The sequence below is a fragment of the Cydia amplana genome, chromosome 17 (genome assembly GCF_948474715.1).
Source record: "Cydia amplana chromosome 17, ilCydAmpl1.1, whole genome shotgun sequence".
NCBI lineage: Eukaryota > Metazoa > Arthropoda > Insecta > Lepidoptera > Tortricidae > Cydia > Cydia amplana.
In genome coordinates, this window is record NC_086085.1 from 6693441 (window position 1) to 6719856 (window position 26416).

Below are 26416 nucleotides of genomic sequence, written 5' to 3' on the forward strand. Positions count from 1 at the left end.
TTCGCCCCGCGTCCTGTAGCTTGCACCAAACATTTATCGCGATACTAAGAGACAATAGCGCCATTATCCGAGCTGCGCGGGTTAACAATGAGCCGAACGCTGATTAAGCGGTTCCCTACCGATCGTAAATTATTTTGTTCCTACACACCGCTATAGAATGAGATCTGCTTTTGTAACGCACCCGCGGACTTGGTAATGAAGACGTTGAAATATTTTATTAAAATTGAGATTATCTTTTGCAAGGCTTATTGCCGCTTGTAAATTTTCCTGTATCTAAATTTTACAGAGGGGGCTCTTTAAAATGTAGATTAGGACAGACACAGTAAGGTAAACGTACTGGTGCTCGACGCGGTCCCAGTACATGTCATCTTGAAACTAAGTAATCCAATAGAAGTGACAACAGGGTGCCATGTATTGGGCATAGCTGTTGCCCGCGACTTCGTTCGCGTGGATTTGTATATTGGTGGTTATATATATTATTCTACATTAGCTTAGAACATTATGCAGCAAGAGATTGCGGTAGGACGGTTAATTATTCCTTAATTTATAATATTATACAACGCATGAGACTTGTCTTTCACAACCTACGAAGTTTCAAGCCCCTAACTGAATAAAATTGTCCTCGATGTAATCCCTCTAAACCCCCTTAGAAGATTTTCATGTCCTCTATTTAATAAAACCTACTACCTAACTACCTATTTACGAAGTTTGAAGTTCCTAGGTTTAAATAAAATTTAAACCCTATACAAACTTTCAAACCCTTTTTAACCATTTTAGGGGATAAATTTTTTAAAAGCTGAAATTATTTTTCTTGTATTCTAATAATATGCCTTTATACAACGATTGAAGTCCCGCACTCAAAAAAATGTTTGGCCTCCATACAAATTTTCAACCCCTTTTTCACCACCTCGGGGTATGAATTATCAAAATCTCTGAAATTAGTTTTCTTATCTTTTGATAAAATACATTTTTACGAAGTTTCAAGTATGTAGCTTTAAATAAAATTTGAACCCTATACAAACTTTCAACCCCCTTTCGACTCTTTAAGAGATGAATTTTTATAAACGCTGAAATTACTTTTCTCGTATTTTAATAATATACCATTGTACAAAGATTCAAGCCTCGCATTCACAAAAATGTTTGATCTCCATACAAAGTTTTAACCTTTTTTCACCACCTTGAGGGATGAATTTTCAAAAACACTAAATGAGTTTTGTTCTCTTTTAATAAAATACCTTTTTACGAAGTCTCGAGTTAAAATAAAATGAGCTTAAAATAAAATTTGAACCCCGTACAAACTTTCAACCCCTTTTTAACCCTTTTAAAGGATGAATTTTTTAAAACGCTGAGATTAGTTTATTGCCCGTTTAAAATAATACCTTTTTACGAAGTTTCAAGTTCCTAACTTAAAATAAAATTTGAACCCCATACAAACTTACAACCCCTTTTTAACCCTGTTAGGGGATGAATTTTACAAAACGCTGAAATAACTTTTCCTGTCTTCTAATAATATCCCCAAATAGAAAGATTCAAGTCGCGCGTTCGAAAAAATGTTTGATATCCATACAAACTTTCAACCCCTTTTTCATCATCTTAGGGGATGAATTTTCAAAAACGCTGAAATTAGATTTCTTGTATCTTAATTTAATACCTTTTTGCAAAGTTTCAAGTTCCTAGCTTAAAATAAAATTTGCACCCTAAGACGAACTTACATCCCCGTTTTTAACCCCCTTAGGGGTTGAACTTCCAAAAACGTTGCAATTACTTTTTTTTGTAATCGGCTATTATGCCTTTCTAAGAAGTTTCAAAGCATTTGTAATGGATTCAAACTTTCAACCCCTTTTTAAACCTGTTAGGTGATGAATTTTACAAAACGCTGAAATTACTTTTCCTGTATTTTAATAATATCCCGAAATACAAAGATTCAAGTCCCGCGTCCGAAAAAATGTTTGATATCCACACAAACTTTCAACCCCTTTTTCACCACCTTGGGGGATGAATTTTCGGAAACGCAGAAATTAGTTTTCTTGTTTTTTAATATAGTACATTTTTTACAAAGTTTCAAATTCCTAGCTTAAAATAAAACTTGCACCCCATACAACCTTTCATCCCCTTTTTAACCCCCTTAGGGGTTGAATTTTTCAAAATCGCTTCGTATCTTTTGTACACTTTATAAATTCAACCTAGTGTGCAAATTACAACTTTCTAGCTTTTGTAGTTTCCGCTCTGCGTTGATGAATCAGTCAGTCAATCAGTCAGTCAGTCAGGACACTTGCATTTATATATATAGATTAGCATGTCGAGCGAACACTAGTACGTTTACCTTGCCTAGCATCTACCTTACATCTCTTAATTTTTATAAAAAAAAATAAAAAAAATGATCGGAGTAGAAGTGTGTCTATATTTATATACAATTATTCACTAGTATTCATGATTATTAAATCTAAAATAAAACGTAACTAAACTAAAACTAAAATATGACTAAATAAATCTTAAATTAATAAAATAAAATATGTAAATCAATAAAGAAATAAAAATTAAGTGAATTGATGTGATTGTTATTGGAGTAAAATACTAACAGTGTGCATTACCTGGCAGTCTAGCTATTAGGGATCACGTCTTCAGCCAAAAATGCTTAAGGGCCACTCCACATCTAGCGTCTTTCGAGCGTCGGCGTCTACAACTTTATGGCCGCTGCGCGACGCTCGAAAGACGCTAGATGTGGGGTGGCCCTAAGGCACAGATTTTATTAAAAGTAGGTATACAGTAAACTGACCACTGATCATATACGTTTGTTTGTAATGACCACGACCTTATAGGTATTGCCAATTTGCCAGTGTCCTAGAGTCATGCAAATATATATTTGAAACGTTGGCTTGTAAAGAGCTAGTGCACTCGACTTTATTTATGAACCAAGGGCCATCTGACATACATACCTAAAACGGCCCAAGGCGAGCCAGCCTCTAATATATAGCCACATTGTAACCTGACCAACTTTCGTTTGATAGCCTTATACACTTTGCCATAAAACTACGACTAACTAGTATCTCAAGGACAGCTTTATGGCACAACATAGCGGCCGTATATCGCTAAAAGTATCGGTATGTATTTAATTATATAAATAGAATTACATACTGAATACATCCGATAACTCAACCGTTTGTCACAGCGGTAATAATTCAAAAGAAACCATTACATGGCAACACGGAATATGTATACACTGTCGAACAAGGCCCTAGCGCCGCAATTTTATCAGTTCATCTATTAAGGACCTTGTTGCTTTGAATTAAGAGATAAATTAGCAGAGTCAAGATTTGCGCATAATGTTGCGATATCCGAGGACGCGTACGGTTGATGTAGCCTTCTTCCTGGACTGTTCCTCGTACAACTGTGTTCTTATAAGGACGAGTTTAGACTAGTTTTTTATTAATTTAGTTATTATTAATGTCGGCTGTATACACTAGTCGAGAGCATCTCGCCGAGAGTCTCGGAGCCGTTCCGATCCAATCGGAGAAGTGCGAGACGAGTGAAGGAAGAACGGGACGAGAAGAGAATAGCATTGTACACACTCGTTCTCGGCGTGTCTCGGGGTCTCTCGACGAGTGTGTACACTACAGCCCGCATAAAATGTACATAATACCTAAAGGTTTGATAAAGGTAGATATTTCCAAAAACACGGTAAAACAGGTTACCAAGTATAGGTAACCTTTACCTAATAAGTCGTTACAATTGTAATTCCAAGTATTCCAACGTCTAAAAGTGGAAAACGTCATTCCATACAAACGAAGTCCCCATTTTCCTCTCTGGACACCTATAGAAAATATTTTTACACAATTTGGTGTAGTTTAAGCTATGCTCTTCGTTACGGTAACAGATTCGCTTCCGTTTGTAAAATGAAAAAATAAACAATATTGATCTAACCAACAATATAAAGCTGGCCCAATATTGTGCAAAACCCCTTATGCACTTGTCGGCCGCCTGGGTGGGTCAGAGCACAATTATATTTATCGCCGGCACCGGCATCGCGCGCGGCATGAATCAGCGTGCGGCCGATACGTCGGGACTTGGGACGTGAGAATACCGCTTAAGTGGAAATCTGTCGTCATCCGAAAACTTCGATTTCAAGATTTTCGAGAATGTTCTATCCTTCACATTTTTGTTTTGCTCACACGACAGTCCCAATTACCCAGTTTTTTTTTAATTGAACATAATATAATTATATGCCAACATCGGCAACATATCGTCTACTTAAACGCTGAGCTAAATTAGAGCAGTTTAGAGTTTTAAATACGTTACTACATATTATGTTGAAATTTTTGTAACAAATTCTTCTCGTATATCACACTATAGGTACAGTTTGCAAAACGGTATATTATTATTAAATTAACCCTCCAATGGTAGAGCAAATGGGTATTTTTTATATTCATGTTACACGTCAGTCTTGATTCACCAACTTGCATAAGTGTATCTACCAAGAAATTACGCTTCAAATTTGGCTCAGACGGACGGATAGATAGATAGAGTCACAATATAATATTATAAGAGTTCAGATTTTTCTTAAAGATAAATAAAAACTAAATTATCAACGGCAAATAATGTCATTGTTCTAGTAATAATTTAATGAATTAGATTAATTAAAAATGCGGATACAATCAGAAATGTGTGAAATCTGATGATTAGATATGATTTATCTTGGATTTGATAAAATAACTCACAGACTGATAGGCTGAATCGGCTGATATACGCATTCATGGCGCAATGCCAATCACTCTTGATTGCAAACATGCAGTTTAAACTACTGTTTTTTGTTTTGCTTTTTGCCGCAACAGCTTGTGCTGAACCGAAAAGCTATGAGGGCTATAAAGTTTACAAAGTTGTTCCCAAAACAGCTCATGAAGTGGAAAGTCTGCTGAAAGTGAAAATAAGTGGTATAGTCGAGTTTTGGGATGAGGGTGTTGATGTAAACCACAATGTGAAGATAACGGTGTCACCAGCACATGAAGCAGAGTTTATTGAAATTCTACAAAGAGATAATATTGAAGCGACGCTAGTCATTGATGATATGCAAAGGTAGGTTTTATGCCTATATCTTAAGCAGTGTTTTATAACAATGTACAGTTCTGCAATATTCTTAGTGGTTTATTATGCTTGTTGGTAGTAATATTTTAACGTAGGTCAAGGTAGGATACGTTGTATGCTCGATTAAAGATAATAACATTAATAAATTAGGTATTGCACACCCAATAAAATACTATCCTCCTATCCTATATGATTTCTCAAGTATAATATAGATATTTAGTTCAAGTTTCATTATCTGATTGTTTGCACAATTTTTACATTTAAAGATAAAATAAGATGACGTAGGTACTAATTCTTTACGTTGAAATTTACAGAGCCATCGAAGACCAGATAGATCCTGTCTCCAGACGTAAAGGAAGCGGAAGCAGCGGTGGTAGACCCAGTGGTGGTAGTAGTGTAAGTGGTAGACCAGGGTCTACCGGTAGCAGCAGCAGTGGTACAGGAACCACCGGCAGCAACGGCTTTTTAACCTATTACGCGTATACATCTAGAAGTCATCGTAACAGAAGAACGTATCAACGTAATGCCGATACATTATTCTCATTCACATGGGACAAATACAACACATTAGATACCATATATTCCTGGCTTGATGAGTTAGCAGAGGCTTTCCCAAACATTGTAAAAACTGTAGTCATGCCAGGTCAAAGCGTAGAAGGCAGACAGATCAAAGGAATCATCATTGACTATCACCCAGAGAGAACGGAGAAGAAAATTGGTATGTTTGAGGGTGGGCTTCATGCTAGAGAGTGGATTTCACCAGCAACTGTTACATGGATAATTAAAGAGTTTTTGGCGAGCGATGATCCTCAAGTTGTAGCGTTGGCTACTAGTTTCGAATGGCATATCTTCCCTGTTGTCAACCCTGATGGATACTCTTATACCTTCACAGACGTAAGTAGTTTTTGGTACTTATAAATAACGAATCACGAATTCAATTGAGTGAGCTCAACCATATACTTATGTATTATTCGTGACCCATGGTTTGTTATATTTTCAGCGAAGACTGTGGAGAAAGAACCGCAGCAGGCTTAATTTCACGTCCTGTGTGGCGTCTGGTGTTGAAGATGACTTGAGCAATGGCGTTGATCTGAATAGAAACTTTGATTTTGAATGGAACAGTAAGTTCAATCTATCTAAGGGAGACTACCCGAATTGCAACAACTCACACAACATAACATTATGGTACCTATTTGATTGATGCAAGTTCAGAAACAAGAATGAAATTTCTATTTTGATATTTCATGTACAGAATCTAGAGCTAGATAAGACTGGATTATCAAGTTTCTTTGCTAATCTTCTATCTTTTCTATAAGTCCTGACAATCTGAATAAATAAATAGTATCAGAGTCACAAGTAACTTCTTCTTTGTTAGTACAATTATAGTACGGGAACTTAAGTATCTCTAACTTTAATACCTATTATAACCCTAATTTTAGCGGAGGGAACATCAGAAGATCCCTGTTCGAACCTTTTCCCTGGGCCATCACCAGCATCAGAGCCTGAGACTCAAGCCATACAACAATATGTCCTGAATCTAAGGCAGCAAGGAGAGATCATTTACTACATTGCATTCCATTCCTACACTCAGTTGATCATCGTACCATACAGTCATCTGAATTCGAACTGGGTGTTGCAGATTCCAGATTTTGCTCAAATGGTTAGTTGCTTATAAGCTTAAAGAATGTTTTACATTATGCGTAACTACATTTTAGGCGTATTCTTTTTAAAACTTTTGGTATAATCTTCCTTGCAACTTAAAACTAATATCATTATTAGTTTTAAGTTAGAACCTAACTATACCTAGTAGATTTTCAGATTTTATCGCATAATATTATATGATTTTGATCTGTTCTTCTCCAAATTATTTACTTAAGAAGGTAACCGAAGACAATTTTCTATGCATTCCTTCGACATTTTTTTTATATCAACGCCTTACACTTCAAAATCGACAACCTGTCTGGGCTTAAGGCTGGGCTAAAGAAATACAAACACATAATTACTAAAGTTTTTGTTTTATTTTAGTTTGAAATAGCTGCGAGAGCGGCTGACGCATTAGCAAGCAGGAACGGCACTACATACAGAGTTGGTCTTTCAGCGGACGTTATGTGTAAGTTATCTTTTGAAACTTTATCAAATTCCGTAATAAACTGTTGTTTTAGTTGGGGAAAGTTCAAATCGGTTCTCTAAAAGTTCATACTTGGTCCCGTACGCTTCAAATTTCAGCTAAACAAACTTGGTATTTTGAATTGCAATAGTGTTTGCTTAAAATTTAATACATATTATAAACTATACTTTTTTGCTTTTGACTATCTTGATTTTACATAATAAATACATATACTTAGTATATCTCCTGGAGTATGAGTTTTATCATTATAATAATTAAACTATAGGAACCTTAATTTAACTAACATCTAAGTTATAATAATTGAATAATGTAGACTTTTCCAAAAGTTTTTGTAGGTTCTTATATAGAGTGCAAATATATTATTATTGACCTTATTGTAATTTTACCGCTTCAATACATAGGTTATAAAATATTATGAACAATTTGATGACCTCCTTTCTCTTAGATACGAAGCATTAAAATAACATAACATATACTTTACCGCTTTAGAACTCTTTAATTCTATTTCTATATATCTGCTTTTCGATTTCGTTCCGGATTTTCGACCATGGACCACATCCACACTATGGAACAAGTCATAGAAAAATATAGCGAGTTTAATAAAACTCTATATATGTGCTTTATCGATTACACAAAAGCTTTCGATAGCATTCACCATAACTTCATTTGGAAAGCCCTTAGAACATGTGGAATAAGCCCAGAAATAACTAGAATCCTAATAAACATCTACTCAAACAGTGTAAGCAGAGTCAAACTAGAAACCAGAGGTAATGAGTTTAAAATAGGTAGAGGCGTCAGGCAAGGCGACCCACTGTCTCCTAAGCTTTTTATAGCCGTCCTGCAAAACATATTCGCCGAACTGAACTGGGCAACAGAAGGAATCAAAATAAACAATACACGTCTTCACCACCTCAGATTTGCAGACGACATTGTAGTTTTTGCTGAAAACCACCAAAGGCTGGAAAAAATGATACGAGAGCTTAATATAGAGAGCAAGAAAGCTGGTCTGCACATGAACTTAAATAAAACTAAAATAATGACGAACAGCTCTAAAAGTTCAATTTTACTAGACGATGTAGAAATAGAATACGTGGATAGCTACATCTACTTAGGTAAACAGGTATCATTCTCTAAGACGAGCAACGAAGACGAGGTTAATAGGCGAATTACCTGTAGTTGGAATAAATATTGGGCGCATAAAGACATATTGAAAGGTGACTACAAGCTAAGTATGAAAAGAACTGTGATGGATACCTGTATTCTACCCTGCTTGACGTATGGGTCCCAGACTTGGGCCTATACAAAAAACATTAAAAACAAAATAATGAGTTGTCAACGAGCCATGGAACGAAGCATCCTGAACCTAAGAAAAATAAATAAAGTAAAAAGTCAAACAATTAGAAAAAAGACAAAATTGACAGATGCATTACATCATTCCCTAAAACTGAAATGGCGATGGGCCGGACACGTAGCAAGGAGCACAGACCAACGCTGGACCCTCGCCGCTACCCAATGGGCCGGTCCGGTTGGGAAAAGGAAAGTCGGACATCCACGACAAAGATGGGCGGATGATATTGTGAAAGTAGTCGGCAAAAGCTGGCTAACAGCAGCCCAGGACAGAACGAGGTGGCAGAATCTGGAGGAGGCCTATACCCTACAAGAGGGGTCCCTATAAATTAAGAAAAAATTAAAAAATCTAAAATCGTTGTAAATTATGTATTTGGGAAATAAAAAGGCTTTATTATTATTATTATTATTATTATATCTGCTTTTATTTTCTCCATAGACTTGATGAGCGGTACGAGTTTCGACTGGGTTAAGAGCAACGGTGTTCCAGTATCTTACCTAATAGAACTTCGAGATGTGGGCGAATATGGTTTCCTGTTACCGGCAGAACAAATCATCCCGAACAATCTGGAAATCATGGATGCTTTACTTGAGATGGACAGAGCGACAAGAGATCTAAATATTTACACGCGAGAATCTTCTGCGGGGTCCGTTGTGACTTCAATGATTTTGGTGGCATTTGGTGTTATAATCACTGTTATCTACTGAAAGGACTTTTGTGATAGTAACCTGTATTTAGCCGCTGAGCAATAGTAGCACAAAACAATTTTAGACCTTTTGATTCGGCTATCTAGGACCGTATTTATAATATAAATAAAATAGCTACCTATGTATTAATCTAAATTATTTATATATAATTAAAACTAAAAATTATTTTAGTGAAAAAATGACGTGGCGTCAAATTTCTATTAACCTTGCCTTCACTCATTTATCTTTCAAAATTATTACGTTTTGGGGAAGTACAGCCACTAAAGTGACGTGAAAGATATGTTATATTGTTTAAACTTTTCCACATTACTTCGTTGTGGTAAAAGGCGAAAAATGAACAACATATCTTTTTGACGACGACTGTACCCGAAATTTGTTTGTCTCTAGTTTTTATTATGACACAGATTCGTGTAATACAGGGTGCTTCCTGTAACAGGAGCAATAAATTAAACTGTAGGCTGTACTCCTCAAACTGACCAACATTTGTTCAGCAACTTTTAAAAATTATGAATTCTTTGGACTTCCTCTTTTTCATACAAAATAAATATAGCCTTCAATGTACGCTGACATCAGTGTATTTGATTATTTTGACGTTGCTTGTCACGCTATAAACATAACAAAATTTGCATTACATTGCGTCTTAGAATAAACTTTAAAATGTAATAAACCTGAAAACCTGAGTTATTTTCAAAAGTTGCTGAACAAATGTTGGTCAGTTTGAGGAGTACAGGCTACAGTTTAATTTATTGCTCCTGTTACAGGAAGCACTCTGTATAAAATAATAATATATATATATTATGTCAAATTATAGCTTTCTTGCATTAATAGTCAATAAGCTAAGCCGCAGAGAAACAGTCAGACGAACGTGAGGAATCTATTAAGTAGTTATTCTTGTTAATCATAATTATTGTTTATGAAAATGCTCAATGTTTAAATTTTTACTTTTATAATAAATATCATTCAACATTTACGTTTTATTATTTATTTATAAGCATTAAAATAACTCATAGGTGAACTAAAAATTCTATAGAAAGATTATGATTGTAACTGTCCGATATTTGGTGAATTTAGGTACATTCTTTTTTTTTAATAAACGATTTATTCACGGAAACAGCATATTTTTACATACTAGGTACAACCTCCGCCAAACTGTATAACAGTTTGTTGGCAGAAATAGGCTCCTCTCTTTACATACTGTTTTAGGCTATTTTACTCATTTAGGTATTTAAACTATTTTTAGATACTAGTGTACTTACTAGTGTTCTAATTGTTAGTAGTTTTGAGAATCGCAAATAATTTACCAGCTGCCTTACTTAAGCGTTGGAAAGGCCAAAGTATACAGTGCTTTCTATATATCTATAGTAAGTAGACACTATTTGTGATTTTTGAAATAAGGCAGTTGTCCCACCAAGAGCAAGTAAGCGATTAGCTATCGGCGATTTTCTCGCCCAAGAAACGAACAAAAGATAGGGATCCTGTGTTAGTAAAAGAGATACATATATTTATAGTTCATCGCTGGCTGTTCACACTGCCGGCGAGAACACTCGCTCTACTAGTTTGTCGCCGAGATAAGAGCGATGAGATAAAACTAGCTCAGCGGTACTCGCTCGGCGATGCTCGCTTGGTAGTTGAACTCAAGCTGCGAGACCAATAGCCCGTCGCACTCGAACACTCGTCTATAGCCGAGCGACAAAACTGTTAAAGCTAACACTCGCTTCTCGCCGCTCGCCCACTCGTTTCTAGTTTATCGTTCTACTCGCTTATAGCTCATCGCTTGCGGTGGGACAACTGCCTGAGTAGGTAACACTCCCTGCACCTTAAACAAAACTGCACCGTTTGTAAATTGATTTGGAAACCCCTTGGCAAAGTTGATACTCTAGCCTCCGACGATGAACAGCTGCCAGGTCTACTAATAAAGAAAGCACCTACATACTTTAATAAAATGTAAAATAAGACGAAATACGAGTATTTTAACTACTTGGAACTTTTTCCGTTAGATTGGTTAAAATAATTGGGAAAACAGAATTTTGCATAGTATTTTTTCTTGGCACGTGTACTGTATGACATCGCCATGCATAATCTATTTCTTAACCTATGATGATGACGATATCAAATTCATGGTAATCCGCCTAAGTATCATGATATCTTTGCAATTTGCTTATCATGATATCATTAAAATGTATATCAATCATTTAGTTGTTATCTTTAGACTTATGATTTGAACTAATAAAATTCTTTGCTTAAAGTAATCTATCTTTGTTATTAAATACTCAAACCGTTGCAGTTATAATCTTTACGACTTGATACAGTTTTTTTATTGTACCTAACAGTAAAGTTATCATGGCTAAAGGAACTTGTTTTTTTTTGTAGAAACTTAAGTATTTTAATAGAAACCATTTTAATTATTATTAATTAAATAAATAAATATTATAGGACATTTTTACACAAATTGACTAATCCCCACGGTAAGCTCAAGAAGGCTTATGCTGTGAGAACGCAGAAAAGGATATTTGTAAATATGTATCATATCATATGTATCACTGTCCGGGTATTACATGAGGAGTCCGGGTAGAACGATGAGATACCAAAATATTAGGTGCAACGATTATTATATATCAAATATCAATATACTAATATCATATCAACATTAAATATAACTTAATCCTTTGATTACTAATACGATAAAATAAACGATAAAACCAGATAACATTAGGAAACACGACCTAAATATTTTATATTTATGCGTGATTAAAACAAATCACACGTATTCGGAAGGAGTTAAAATGGTTTTCAAAGTAATAGCCCTTTTAGGGCTCTTAGCCTTAGCAAATGCTATGGTGAGCTATGAAAACTACAAAGTTTACAATATTGTGCCGAAGTCAGAAGCTGAAGTGCAAATGCTTAATGATCTGAAGAAAGACGGTTATGAATTCTGGACGGAGATATTGGAAGTTGGCAGCGAAGTGAGAATAATGGTGGCCCCTGTTGAAGATGAGCAGTTTTCGAGTTACGTCAAAAGAGTAAATCTTGACGCGAAGGTTAGCATTGCTAATGTGCAAGAGTAAGTACATCTTATTCATATTTGAAACGAAACTAGATTTATATTTAGAAATAAGTAACAGACAAAAAGTTAAAATTTTAAATATGAAACGACAAATATTAACACAAATACGTAGTTAATTTCTGGTGAAATATTTTTAATCATAATATAAATAACTGGAGAAAACAATGAAACAAGCGTTTCTAGGTCATATTGATAAATGTTCTAATAAAACAAACAACATGCGTAACCTCAACATCATTTGTCTTTTTAGGTTAATAGACGCTCAACTGAAGACCGCCATCCCCAATGCTAATTCTCGCAGCAGTACACTGGGTGGCATGTCTTGGGACAGATTCTACGGCTTGGATAACATCTACAACTGGTTGGATGAGCTAGAAACTCTTTACCCTGATGTGGTCACTACTGTCAATATTGGGACCACTTTCGAGAACCGTCAGATTAGAGCCATCATGATTGACTTCAAGCCTGGTCAGAGAGGCGAAAGACCTTTGACGGCGATGATTGAAGCAGGCCTTCATGCCAGAGAATGGATTTCACCAGCCACCGCTACATGGATCATCAAAGAATTTCTGACAAGTGATGACCCTGCAGTTAGGAGCATGGCGGAGACATTTGTGTGGCATATTATTCCCGTTGCTAACCCTGATGGATATGATTATACTTTTACAAATGTAAGTAATTACAATTTAATAAAACTATGATTATGCTGCGTTACCGCTGCGAGGCCCCGTACAAGAATGCAGTCTGCAGTCGAACTGTCGTCTCCTTAATGGAATCAGTATTAGTTTTTTTTGAAATCATAAATAAATAGTGTACATTACTTCTATTAGTAACGTGCACATTGCTTTAATTTTAAATGATATTCATACCTACTGAAAAATCAAAAGAGAGAATTAATAGGAGACAATTAAAACAAATGACGACTTAATTGCCATTAAATAATTGGTGATTATAACATACGAGTAAACGAATGTAAAACTTATTTACAGGATCGAATGTGGAGGAAAAATCGAAACACCGCCAACCACGTCATGTGTGGAACTAATGCCGATGCAGGCAACGGTATTGACTTGAATAGGAACTTTAACTTCCAATGGATGGGTGAGTAAATGTTTTTCCATTTTGTCAAGGAGAAAAAAAATTCTTCGTCAAACTTTTTCCTGATCGCAATGTGCATCATATCATGTTGCAGTCACTGGAGCCTCAGCTAACCCGTGTGATCAGACCTACGCCGGCCCCTCTGCTGCCTCCGAGCTTGAGACCCAATCCATCTCCAACTACGTCCTCGCACTGCAGAGGACTAGCGAGATCATCTACTACCTGGACTTCCACTCATACTCGCAAATGATCCTAGTACCGTACAGCCACGTGAGCGGCATCGACGTACTGCAAGCTCCTAACTACGGTGATATGGTAAATAATGAACAATATTTTCTATGCTACGTTAGTAACTAACGTTGTACAACTGTTGTACATCATAGCTTACGATTTCAAATTGTATGTGGCTCGGGTAGGCTCAAAATGTTAATTGATGTATCCGATTTTCGAATCAAGAAGACTAAACTTGACCTCGACTTGAGGTAACTAGGGTCACACACATTAATGGAGATTTATGTACAATTTGGGCGATGTACAGCGTTAAATTTAATTTTTTTCAGAATTATGACTATGAAATTTTTTTCTCTTACATTGCAACATAAATATCAAGATACCTATTATGTTTCAGTTTGAAGTCGCTATCCGCGCTGCAGATAAGTTGGAGGCCAGGCATGGAACACGCTACGCTGTCGGCACATCCCTAGAAATTTTATGTAAGTGGTCTTAGTTAAATTAATAAGATTTATGAACAAGACTCATTTAGGGTCATTGCGCCAGCCAAATCAAGTACGTAGGTAGTCGTAGTAAAGGCTGGCGTCCACTAGACTCGCTGAGTCGAGTCGAAACGCGTAGCCGCAGAAATTCGCCTGACCAGCAATACGCGCGGAGAATCGAATCGGCGCGCCGCGGCTATTCGTCAATGGACGCAGTTGCATAGAAAATATAGGAGGCAAATTATTGCGATTCGATTCGATTCGCCTCGGTGAGTCTAGTGGACGCCAGGCTTAAAATATGAATAGCTAGCAGCTGTATTTTTTTTCTACTTAGGACATATACAGGCTGCTTCTTGTAACAGGAGCAATAAGTTAAACTAAAGGCTGTACTCGTCACACTCTTCGTCACACTTTCACTCACATTTGTTCAGCAACTTTGAAAAATTATGAATCCTTTAGACTTCATATTGTCTTTAATGTACGCTGACATCAGTGTGTTTGACGTTGCTTGTCAGGCTTTAAACATAACAAAATTTGCAATAAGTACCTACATTGCGTCTAAGAATAAACTTTAAAGTGTAATAAAAATCAAAACATGAGTTATTTTCAAAAGTTGCTGAACAAATGTTGGTCAGTTTGAGGAGTACAGCCTACAGTTTAATTTATTGCTCCTGTTACAGGAAACATGTATACATTTTGTAGACCTATACGGTTGCGAATCTGGACGTTCATTAGGTACCTTACCTAATGAACGTCCAGATTCGCAACCAAGATTTTTACCTGCTTTCAACTCATGTTTAGATATATTGTTTTTTGGAGAAATTTTAAAACATTCTGCCATTATGGTTAAACCATTAATCACTTAATATTTTAACCTATTTCAGATGCTGTAACTGGTTCAAGCTTTGACTGGGTAAAGGGTGTCGTGGGCGTGCCGATTGTGTACCTCTTCGAATTAAGAGACGTCGGCTTGTACGGGTTCCTACTGCCCCCAGAAGACATTATCCCCAATAATGAGGAAATCATGGACGCGCTCCTAGAACTGGATAGGGCGACCAAACAGTTGGGTTACTATACTGGCGCAGGGACTGTTTTCAGTTCTGTTGTGTCTTTGGTTATTTCTGCGTGTATGTTGGTATTGCTCCAATAATACAGTAATGAAGAAATACGTTGACATGTTATTCAGTATATTTATAAGAGCTGGTGACACATTAGTACAGCTGCCAGCACATATATCAGAGCAGAAAAGGTGCTCAAAATCATCTGAACATGCGCTTTAATGCCCCGTTAATAAAGGCTTTGTTCAGATTAGTCAACACCTCGGCCGCTTCGATTTATATAATAGGAACTGTACAAATGGTACTTTCCTAGTTTGTGGGAATGATTTATGTAAATTTATAAACTGAAATTATGACATCTATTTATATTAAAGAGAAATATTTAATAAAATAATTTGATTTGTTCCCAAAGTTGTGTTATGTAAATTTAATTTATATTTTATATCAAAGTGCCAATTGTTTTCTTTTATTGCCTTTAGTTTCTTATTTATCGAATCATGACATCGTTCATTTTTTGATAACATCTTCATCTTAAGACCTGTTAGAACAAAAAAATGTTGCGTTACTATACAGTCATTAAGAAAAGGTCAAGATTACTATTATTATTGATATTGTATTTTTACTATTTATCCCACAAAATATTTTATACATTTTACTAGTCTAACCATTAAAATTAGCGCAACAAAGTAAATTTTAAAACGACTAACTCAAAAACCACAAAAACTATCAATGTCTTTAAGAAGCTGTAATAAATCAAGTAAGTAGTTCCTTTCCCTGAGTTGTTAACTAATTAGTGTAAGCAATAAAGACAACAAAGAGAATGCTATGCCTCCCGGGGGATTCAAACGCGCAATAGGGCGTTTTTTTTGTTGCCCCTACACTTTTTTTTTTCAAATTTGGGATTTTTTATGTTATTTCTACTCAGAATCACGAGCTCTTTCTATCCTAATAGGAGAAAAAAAGTGTCCCAAAATTTCCATACATTTTTCGATCTTTCCATTACGCGACCGCCATACAAAGTCTATGAAAAATGGTGACGGAATGGAAATAAAAACCTTAGGACACTTTTTTTCTCCTATTAGGATAGAAAGAGCTCGTGATTCTGAGTAGAAATAACATAAAAAATCCCAAATTTAAAAAAAAGTGTAGGGGACAACAAAAAAAAAACACCCAATAGCTATTTGCAGGTACAATGCGGTTTTGGATTTGTTTTGAGATAATTTTCTTCATTCACTTGGGGAAAGACATTATAAGTTAGAATTAGATAGGTATTATGAGGTGTCTATTTGCCTTAATTCACTGACATTACATTTCGTTTGATAATGAAATTATCGGAACGAAATATAATATTATCAAAATTGGAATGCAACGGTATTATGTATAATAATATTTTACTTATGTCCGTACTTAAGTATACATACATATATTACGTGAATACGTAAATCTACCAAGCGACCCGCCCTGCTTCGCACGGGTTAACAAATTATACATAAACCTTTCTCTTGAATCACTGTATCTATTTAAAAATGGCATCAAAATCCGTTGCATATTTTTAAAGATCTAAGCATATATAGGGACAGACATACAGCGGGAAGCGACTTTATTTTATACTATGTACTTAGTGATTATTCAAACGAAAGCTAGACACCTGATTATAATTAGCGCTAACACTATATATAGAGTCTGTGTGGAAAGAGAAGAGTCGTAGAATGTATTGGATCCCATACATTTCACGACTCTTCTCTTTCTGAACAGACTCTATTATGTATCTATCAAGTTCTCTCGTAGACATTAATTAAAGCATCACCGCTGTCTGGCACTTTGCGTTAAAATAAGAAAAAAGTTAGTGTTAAAAAGGTTAAGAACACAGAATTATGCCGTGACGGTTCTGGCCCGGGTTTAGTTTCAACGCATTTAAGGTGAGGATAAGGCGAGTTTACACTCAACTTGCAGTTTTATTTTGTTAGATAAATAACATAGTAAGTCATTCACCGGTTTTCATTGTTTTTATTTTCCTTGAACATCAAACATGATTTATATTAACAATTTAACAAGGTTGACATATTTTATTAATAAAACAAAAAGCACTACTTTATTTGCAACGTGCCATAAACTGATTTATTTCCCATATATTTTGAACTACTAGTAATATATATCAGCATGTTCAATACAAAACACACCTAGTTAATAATTAGGAAGGCAATTATTTAATAAAATACCGCCATAACTATCAGTTTACCTAAACAAGAAAAAAAGGTTTGTTTTTATTACTCATACCTAACTTGTATCTATTATACAAACTTAAAAAAAAATGTTCAGCTGTGGAGTTTACAATCAGGTACCTATGTTACCAATACATCAATAAAAATTATTATAGATATACGCACTTTATACATTCATATAAAGCCCCCCTAACTTCTAAAAATAAGTAACCCTCGCCGGATGACACAACTCTCAAAGGTAAATAATAATAAATTATGACTGTCCTGACAATCTGACGCATGACTGAAATCAGATGTCACAACGAGGCCACAAATCATAATGTGGTGCTGTTTGCTGCTCCGCGGACACAGAATGGAATGGAGATGCAAATGTATTTTTGAAGTGAAAACTTCTTTAGCGGCGCTGGCACTTTTTGAGGTGATGGGAAAAAAATGATAAACTCGAGACAGCGTAAGGCGATCACGTGACCGTAAGGTTTAGATGGCCACTTATTTAGATGTCATTTAAATCAATAAAGAAAAACTCAATGACATAATTCAATAAAGCTACATCTTGATGAAATCGCTAATAAAAGTGAACTCTAGTACTGGTGAATAAAACTCAAAATATCATGACCATGATATTTCGATGCGAGGTCTGCAAGGTAACTTTACAATTTATATTCGAATTATAAACAATTAACGCTACAAATTTGAATTTCGAATTTTAAACAAACTCACCAGCAACCAGCGACCGACAATTTCGGAACTAAAGTTTTCAATAGAAAGGAGGATGGATCAATTATACATAATGCTGCAGACATTTTGGACTAGTCATTGAGTTTTCACTTCTGTCGGCACTCCCGGGGTGCAATCCGTTGTTTTTTTTTCATTGACTCTTAAGTTTTAACTATCCTATATGAATCGATAAGCCTTGGGATATTTAACTGGCAAAAAGTTGCGCACACAAATTGAGTACGTTCTACAGATCTCATAAAAAAGCTGTTTATGCTGTTTGAATAATTATTAACAGATATGACTTTGAGTCCCTTATTGGCACGTCACGTGATCGTGACCAGAATATCTGAAACATTTGACGGGCTTTCCATAATTTATAATCCCAAATAATCAGAAGATTGATGATCATTAATAATATTAAGATTATATTCATAATACCTATTCGTTTTATCACACTATACTGTTTGTACCTAAAATAATGAGAAGGAAAGGATACTGATAATAAAAATACACATGTAGCCGATATGAAGTATATTTAGTTTGTTGTACAAATTCCCTAAAAGATGTCGCTGTTACATAAGAAAACTGAGTAACGCTAGTTTATCATAGAACCTATAAAAGAAACTGTACATATGTGAATAAATGTTTGGTAACGTAGCAACTTGTTTCAACAAAGTGGTCCTTCGAGTTGAGAAGAGAAGTGACTTAAGTGACATAGACAGTGCATTCAAAAGTGATCTTTAAGTATAGTTAGTAGAGTCTAAAATCAAGTAAAGTGTCAGTGAGTTAGAACATTTAGAAGTATTTTGAGAAGCCATCCATCAAAATTGTCATAAAAAATTACAAAATTAAAATTCAAGATTTCGGAAAGATTAAATAAATAACGCATATTTTCAAACCCACGAGCAAACGCAGAAAATTCGCCGCTTCAAATTAGTGTTATTTACAAGATCGAAATTCATTGACTTGGAAAAATACAATTTTAGAAATAGAACATGTGAAAATTTTTACACGTCAAACAAAACAAAAATAATTTCCATCTGAATTTTCCGTCGTATGAACAAAATCAAGAAAAATGTTTCAAGAATTTACAAGAATGAATAGCTGAGTGAGAACGTGTGTGTAAATTAATCCTTAAAGTGCAAATGAGCTACCTGCCATGTTCTTTTTCTAGAAGAGAAGAGATTCCGAGTTTCAGAGATATATTTCAAGTTGAGATTTCATGTTTTCTAAAACACAAAGATGTCGTTGCAAGATTTAATAGCGGAACAAGAATTTACGTATGGTAGAATACTAAAAGCTAGAGAAATTTTCAAAAATATATCAAACAAGAAGCTTACGATCGGTCATGTCAAAACCAGACTAGAATCCTTACAAGAATATTGGAGCCGATTCTCAGCGAATCATTCAAGAATAGTGAAGCAAGTGAAGCCCGAGGAACGAGACGCTTTTCACTATTTTAAGCAAAACATCTATTTCGAGTGCGAGGAAGTGTATATTGAGTTGAAAGCAGACATGACAGATATCCTAGAGCAATGGGCAGAAGAAGCAAACACCTTAAGTATTTTCAATTTACCATCCATGCCCCAATCATTCGAGCCTACACATACTGACACGATAGCGGAAGTCGACATCCAGAAGGAATCACAAGTCAAGTCACAGTCATTTCACACAATACCAGTAGCTAAATCTGAGTTATGCGAGCAGAATCATTCACTAAGTAAAGAGTTTCAAGAAATAATATACAAAAGCCATCACTCGTTGCTGCGGAGAGAGTACAAAAGAACATCTTACCAATCTCAAGAGTCAGAAAACATGGAGTTGAAGAGCATAGAATCAAGCTACGAGATAAAAAACAAGCAAGAATTCAAGCGAGATGTAGAAACGAGCGAAAAATCGAAGCACAAACCTAAAATAGATACGGAGACGAACAGAGATTTCAAGCCCGAGTATAAGCGAGAGAGAATAATAGAGATTCACGAAGACGTGCAAAGAGATCGAACTTTCATTAGCATGTACTTAAGAGATGAGATTAACCACATGCTAAAGAAGTTAGAATTCAGAGAAATAGAGATAAAGATACATATAACAGGAGAGACAGGAGAAAAACTGTACGAGAAAGGAGTCATAAAAGAAGAGGACGATTATCGAGAGATAGCGTCAAACCGCTGGAGGTCTACTGAGAATGTTTTGTGTAGGAGAAACAAAAGCGACACAGAGAGAGGAAGATTCAAACAAACATCCGATTCATGGCCTCTAAACAATCCTTGAATAGCCTCCGTGCCGAAGTAAACCTTCCAATTTTGAGAATTTGTCTCTGGAAGCCCTGGCAGTCTAAGTTCCTAAATCGATTAAAAGAAAGGTGGAAGTGAAGACAGTATACACATGAGCTATCGAAGAGAAGATTTTTTATTTTAGTAATGTTTATTTTATTATTAAGAAATGACATTCTGTCATTTAGGCGGGAGTATGTTCGAGCCGATATGAAGTATATTTAGTTTGTTGTACAAATTCCCTAAAAGATGTCGCTGTTACATAAGAAAACTGAGTAACGCTAGTTTATCATAGAACCTATAAAAGAAACTATACATATGTGAATAAATGTTTGGTAACGTAGCAACTTGTTTCAACACATACCTACCTTATTTAGTTTGTGTAGATGATGTAATATTGTGTTATTTTATGTTAACTTTTAAAGTGTCATAATTAATTAAGAAACAATGTTTAAAACAGTATATATCGGATATTGATATTGTCATTACCTATACACTAGTCAATTACATATTATTAAAAATTTTGTAAAAGAGAAAAAAGGCTGACTGACTTGACTTGACTGAGATGACTTGGTAGTCGGAGGGTCGAAATGGAGTTTAAGTAAAACCAAACATTACCGAAGTTGTGTTGTATTCTCGGTATCCAAGCATAGAGAGAGTAAATCTAAACTTAACACATATATTTATAGGCTATTATTGCTTACATGCTATTTATACAATTACGTGCGTCGCATAATTATGTCGCAGGCAGTAACGTATAGTTACTGTTAATATGTTAACTTGGGCATATAGTACACCTCCCTGGAAAGTTACTCTTCACCCCCACAAAGGAGAAAAAAAAATGTGACACACGCAGTTGCATTTACATTTTTTTTTTAAATTATAATTGAATATAATAATTACTAGTTATTACTTAGTTTCAAAATACATCTTAGTGTTATTTTTATGAGTTATATAAACCTGATTATTTTTTAATATCTTAACATTCGGTGACATATCTTCTATGACCTTGTAAGGTCCGTTATAAATGGAGTCTAATTTATCGCCTACTTGATTTTTTAAAAGTATTAAGTCTCCTGGTTTATATTGTACAGAATTCATTTTCTTATCATACATTAATTTTCTATTTACTTTACTAGACATTAAATTATTTCTAGCTTCTGACTGAGCTCTTTGTAACCTATACTTAAATTCTTTAGTATAACTATCATAATTATAGAGAGGGTCGACAGAAGAAATTAAATTATTCGGTAAACGACAGTGTTTGCCGAAAACTAATTCGAATGGCGTATATTGCGTCTCGGTATGTACGGTGGTATTATACGAAAAACACCAATAGCTTAACCAGGTACTCCAGTCTGTGCGGTTATTACTACATTGTATCTTAAGGTAAGCTCCTAGGTTTTTGTGCGTGTTCTCGAGTGCTCCTATAGTTTCGTGGTGATAAGCAGTCGAGTGTAGCTTATTTATACCTAATAATCTACAAATATCGCTAAATACACTGGACATAAATTCGGTACCTTGATCCATTATGATGTCGCTTGGTACGCCATATCTTAAAATAAAATTATTTACAAATGCTTTGCTTACAGACTCAGTGTCTTTCCTCTCTAAAGGGTATGCTTCGACGAACTTAGTCAGTTCACACTGAATTGTTAATACGTACTTATAGTTATAATTATCTACTTCTAAAGGTCCTAGAATATCTAAAGAAACTCTTTCGAAGGATGAGCTTGGTGTTGTAGTTATAACCATTGGCTCCTTAATGTATCTATTAGTGTGTTTATTGTGTTGACAATGTGCACGTTTCTTTACGTATTCGTATACATCGTGGCTCATTCTTGGCCAGAAGTAATGACGTCTTATATTGTTTAACATTCTATTAACCCCCGCGTGGCCACTCGTGGGTAATAGATGGAAATCGTTCAAAATAACTCTTATTTCCTCTTTATCGTATACTTTCGTAACACCTTTTGTTACAAGGATCCTAGGAATATCACATTTGTAGCTAGCTAAAAATTCATTTATTTCTTGCGCATTTCGTTTATCTTTTATTATTATAACTTCGTTTATGCATTGCTTCTTGCAAAATTCTTCTAATTCCCTCGCTAACACGCCTACGGTAGATAACGATCGGGATGTTAGATATATGCATGATTTGCTTGGTATGTACTCAAAATTTCCTTTACTACTCATTATTTTATTTTGACATGTCTTACTTAACTTATAATTGGAACTTAATATGAGTTCAATACAATTTTTTGGTGCTTTGATGATTTCCACAACTCTAGGTTGATCAGGCCTATCGTTTGAGGGTACATCTGTCGCTAAGTCACCTTGATCGCAAGTTTGTTGTGCGCGCTGTTTCCGTGATTGGGCTCTGGTCATGACTGATACAACGTTTGTTCTAATATTTTTTAAATCTTCACTATTCATCGGTAAGCGACTCAATGCGTCTGCAGCTGCATTGTTTCGCCCCGGAATGTACTCAATATCAAAATTAAATTCTTCTAAATACAACCTAAATTTGGTTAATCTACTCGAAGGATCAGTCATTCCAAAAAGATAGATCAATGGTTTATGGTCGGTGACAATTTTAAACTTTTTCCCGAAGAGATAGGGTCTAAAATGTCTTGTCGACCAAACTATGGCAAGTAATTCCAAATCTATGATTGGGTATCGCGTTTCGGCTGGCTTAAGATTTCGACTTGCGTACGCGACTACCTTCCCGCTAGCATTCGATAATACTGCTCCTAATCCTATTTTTGATGCATCTGTATGTAACGTAAATGTGTTATTTTCCGAAAAATCTGGATAATCTAAGACTTGTGGACTAGTAAGAATATTTTTTAATTTTAAAAATGCTGCTTCACACTCTGTAGACCAATTAAAAACTGCGTTTTTCTTGGAAAGTTGATTTAAGGGATAAGCTATGTTCGCGAAATTTGGAATAAACCGTCTATAGTAATTGGCAAATGCTACGAATCTTTTGACCTCGTCTGTATTCGTTGGTCTTGGGTATTTGGTTAATGCATCTACTTTCGCTGGGTCGGGCTCTACTCCTTTTGAAGTTATTTTGTGCCCTAAATACATTATCTCTTTACGTAAAAATTCGCATTTTAATGGATTTAGTTTAAGATTCGCGCTCCTCAAACGTTCTAAAACTTGAGTAAGGTTATGGTTATGTGACGTCATGGATTTTCCTATGACAATACAATCGTCTAAGTATATAAAACATTGTTTGTAATTTAATCCGGACATGGCTATGGTCATAAGCCTTGAGAAAACACTACCGCTTGTTCGGAGCCCCATGGGACATCTCTTCATTGAATACATTTTATCGGTCGTAAACGCGGTGTATTTCCGGGATTCCTTGTCTAAAGCTAGTTGGTAATAACCTTGGGAAAGATCGAGCTTTGAAAAATATATGCTACCTGCTAGGGAATCTAATATTTCTGTTATGTTGGGCAATGGGAATTTATCATCCTGTATTTTATTATTTAGTTGCCTATAGTCGACAACCAATCTCCATTTCTTTTCTCCTAACTTATCACTCTTTTTGGGAACAAGCAAAACTGGGCTGGACCACTCGGAAGTAGTCTCTTCAATTATGTCGTTGTCTAGCATATCTTGGATCTGAGTTTGGAGTTCTTTGCGTAAGGCATGTGGTATCCTGTAAGGTTTTACGTACACCGGGCTTGCATTTTCTTTTAAGTTAATTTTATGCTCCAGTAAGTTTGTTGTAGTAAGCTTGTCGCCTGGCAGATGGAAAACATCTGCGTATTTTGCGCAAATTTGTTCTATACTTAACTGTTCCTCTGTGTTTAAATAAGTGTGTAAATTTAAAAGATCTAATAAGGTTTTTACTCTATTGACGCTAATTTTCCTTGAGTCAAAATTGCAAATATCAAAATTACATAATCTGTTTACTTTTAACTTTGATAAATCTAAAGTAACTAGCTTATCAGTTGTATTCAATATCCGGACGGGTATTTGACCTTTGTCTGGTCTTGAAATAACACCTGCTACAAAAACGCCTTCTTGCATTTCCTCGGCTAGTACTACGCAATCATCGTCTAGTTGTGACGTAATGTGAGTCATAACTTCGCATCGCGGCGGTATGTTATGGACATACGTATCCTTTGAATGTACTTGCATAGGTATCGATACGGACTGACCTCGGTCCTCTAAAATTAATGCATTGCGTTTATAACTTATGTCTGCATCGTAACGTTTGAAAAATTCTTCTCCTAAAATTGCTTGGGCTGAGCATTGCAAATTCTTAAAAACATGAAACTTTTCTTCGCAAATGAAACCGTTAAAGTCTAATTCTAAATATATATATCCCTCTGAAGTTAAATCTCCACATACTCCATTAATGGTAATGCTATATCCTTGTATTTGTTTAAAAAGATCGGGTTTGTTTTGTAAATATTCGTATCTAATAGCACACAGGGCTGCTCCGCTGTCGGCCAGGAGCTTTAATTTATATGTCTTACCTATACTACAACTTACTGTGCTATAATTATCTTTATTATAAATAAATATTGCGCTATTCATATTAGTCACGAAAAAACTGCCTGTTAGGTTTTTCATCATCGTGTGACGGTTGTATGTGCTGCGCACGCGTATTCGGGCGAGCGGGCGCGCGCGCAGGTCGGCGAACTGTAGCTGCACTGTCAGCGAAATTGTCAGGTCGTTTAACTCTATTTGTCGGGACGTGTTGCGAAATACCTACGCTACGGTTATTGCTAGAATAATATCGTGTCCCGAATGTATTTCTTTGCATGTTAAAAGGTTGACCCCTATTATAACGTGCGGAGTGGGCGTTCCGGTTCCCGTAATTATTACGATAATGGTTGCGCCCGTAATGTAGGACCTGCTCCTGCTGTGGTGATGAGCTGTGCTCGTCGATGGCCGTCCTGATCGCTTCGGGCAGTGACGTAAATTGCCTAGATGATATTATGGTACTTAACTTGGGATCTGCTAAACCGTCTGCAAAACGCTTAATGGCTGATTTCTCGTTCAGTGGACGAAGTATATCGTACCTGCTATCGTTACCGTCGGCCTGGGATATGGTCAGATTGACAAAAAGATCCTCGATCTCGGCTCCGAATGCCTCTATAGTTCTCCTACCTTGCCTAGCTCTGTACAGTTGAGCCTGAATCGATTCGGACGATTTTTTAGGTAGTAAGAATGTACGCATATCCGCGATAAGTAATTCTACGCTAGTATATGACGTCTTTAATCTGAGCTTAGCGCTAGATGAGAGTCTTGTTTTCAGGACGAACTCTATTAAAACCTGTTGAGTTTCGCTATTAATAATGGAACTGTACATTATAATGCCGTCTATCAACTGCTTAGTGGTATCCTCCTGCCCCGTCATGACGGGCAACAAGGCGATGGCCGTCTTGACATCAAAACTGGGCTTAGCCATTTTTACCTCTGTTTGAGATTCCGTATCGAAAAATTGTAATGCTATTTTTATCCTACTGTAAGTCTCGATAATATCGTTTATATGCTTATTAGCTAACTCTATTTCCGAAGGCACAAAGTTTGCCTTTTGCTCCTGTAACTGAGACACAATATCCGCCGCACGGTTATGCAGTTCGTTCGATTCGTCTAATTTCTTCCTACCTATTTCTTTCCGTCGCCTCTCTGGACCTAACTTTACAATATCTTCTCTTAATTTATTTAATCTGTCGCGTATGAACTGTAATTCGGCTAGCATAATAAATTCGCGGCTACAATTAATTACATACAATGGCTAAAATTAGGATACCTATCATTCGCTAAATATCGTGACGAAATAATAAAACATAATAATAAAGTTATATCTAACTTACATTAGTAGCGGGCAATGTACTCCCGTAAGTAGGTTATGTCGACGCTGCATTCCGCGCTGGCACGGGCGGGCGGTCGCGTGACGCTGCTGGCGAGCTGGCACCTCCATGTGGCACTCGCTGACGCTGCATGTGGCTGCCTCTGCTCCGACGACGATGACGGGCC

At 35.9% G+C, this 26416-nt stretch overlaps 2 protein-coding genes across 2 annotated transcripts; one reads left to right on the top strand and one right to left on the bottom strand.

Annotated features, from left to right (window-relative positions):
- Nucleotides 1–4750: 4750 nt before the first annotated feature.
- Nucleotides 4751–15288, top strand: LOC134656054 (uncharacterized). The gene is made up of 12 exons (XM_063511571.1): nucleotides 4751–5070; nucleotides 5394–5973; nucleotides 6080–6200; nucleotides 6519–6739; nucleotides 7105–7189; nucleotides 8994–9257; nucleotides 11966–12323; nucleotides 12577–12997; nucleotides 13316–13427; nucleotides 13519–13739; nucleotides 14053–14137; nucleotides 15022–15288. The coding sequence occupies exons 1-12, from the start codon at nucleotides 4751–4753 to the stop codon at nucleotides 15285–15287; spliced, it is 3054 nt and encodes a 1017-aa protein (XP_063367641.1). The 3' UTR covers nucleotide 15288.
- A 9680-nt stretch (nucleotides 15289–24968) lies between these two features.
- LOC134656055 (uncharacterized) lies at nucleotides 24969–25844 on the bottom strand. The gene has a single exon (XM_063511572.1). It carries the CDS (start codon nucleotides 25842–25844, stop codon nucleotides 24969–24971), a length of 876 nt encoding a protein of 291 aa, XP_063367642.1.
- Between the last annotated feature and the right edge of the window lie 572 nt (nucleotides 25845–26416).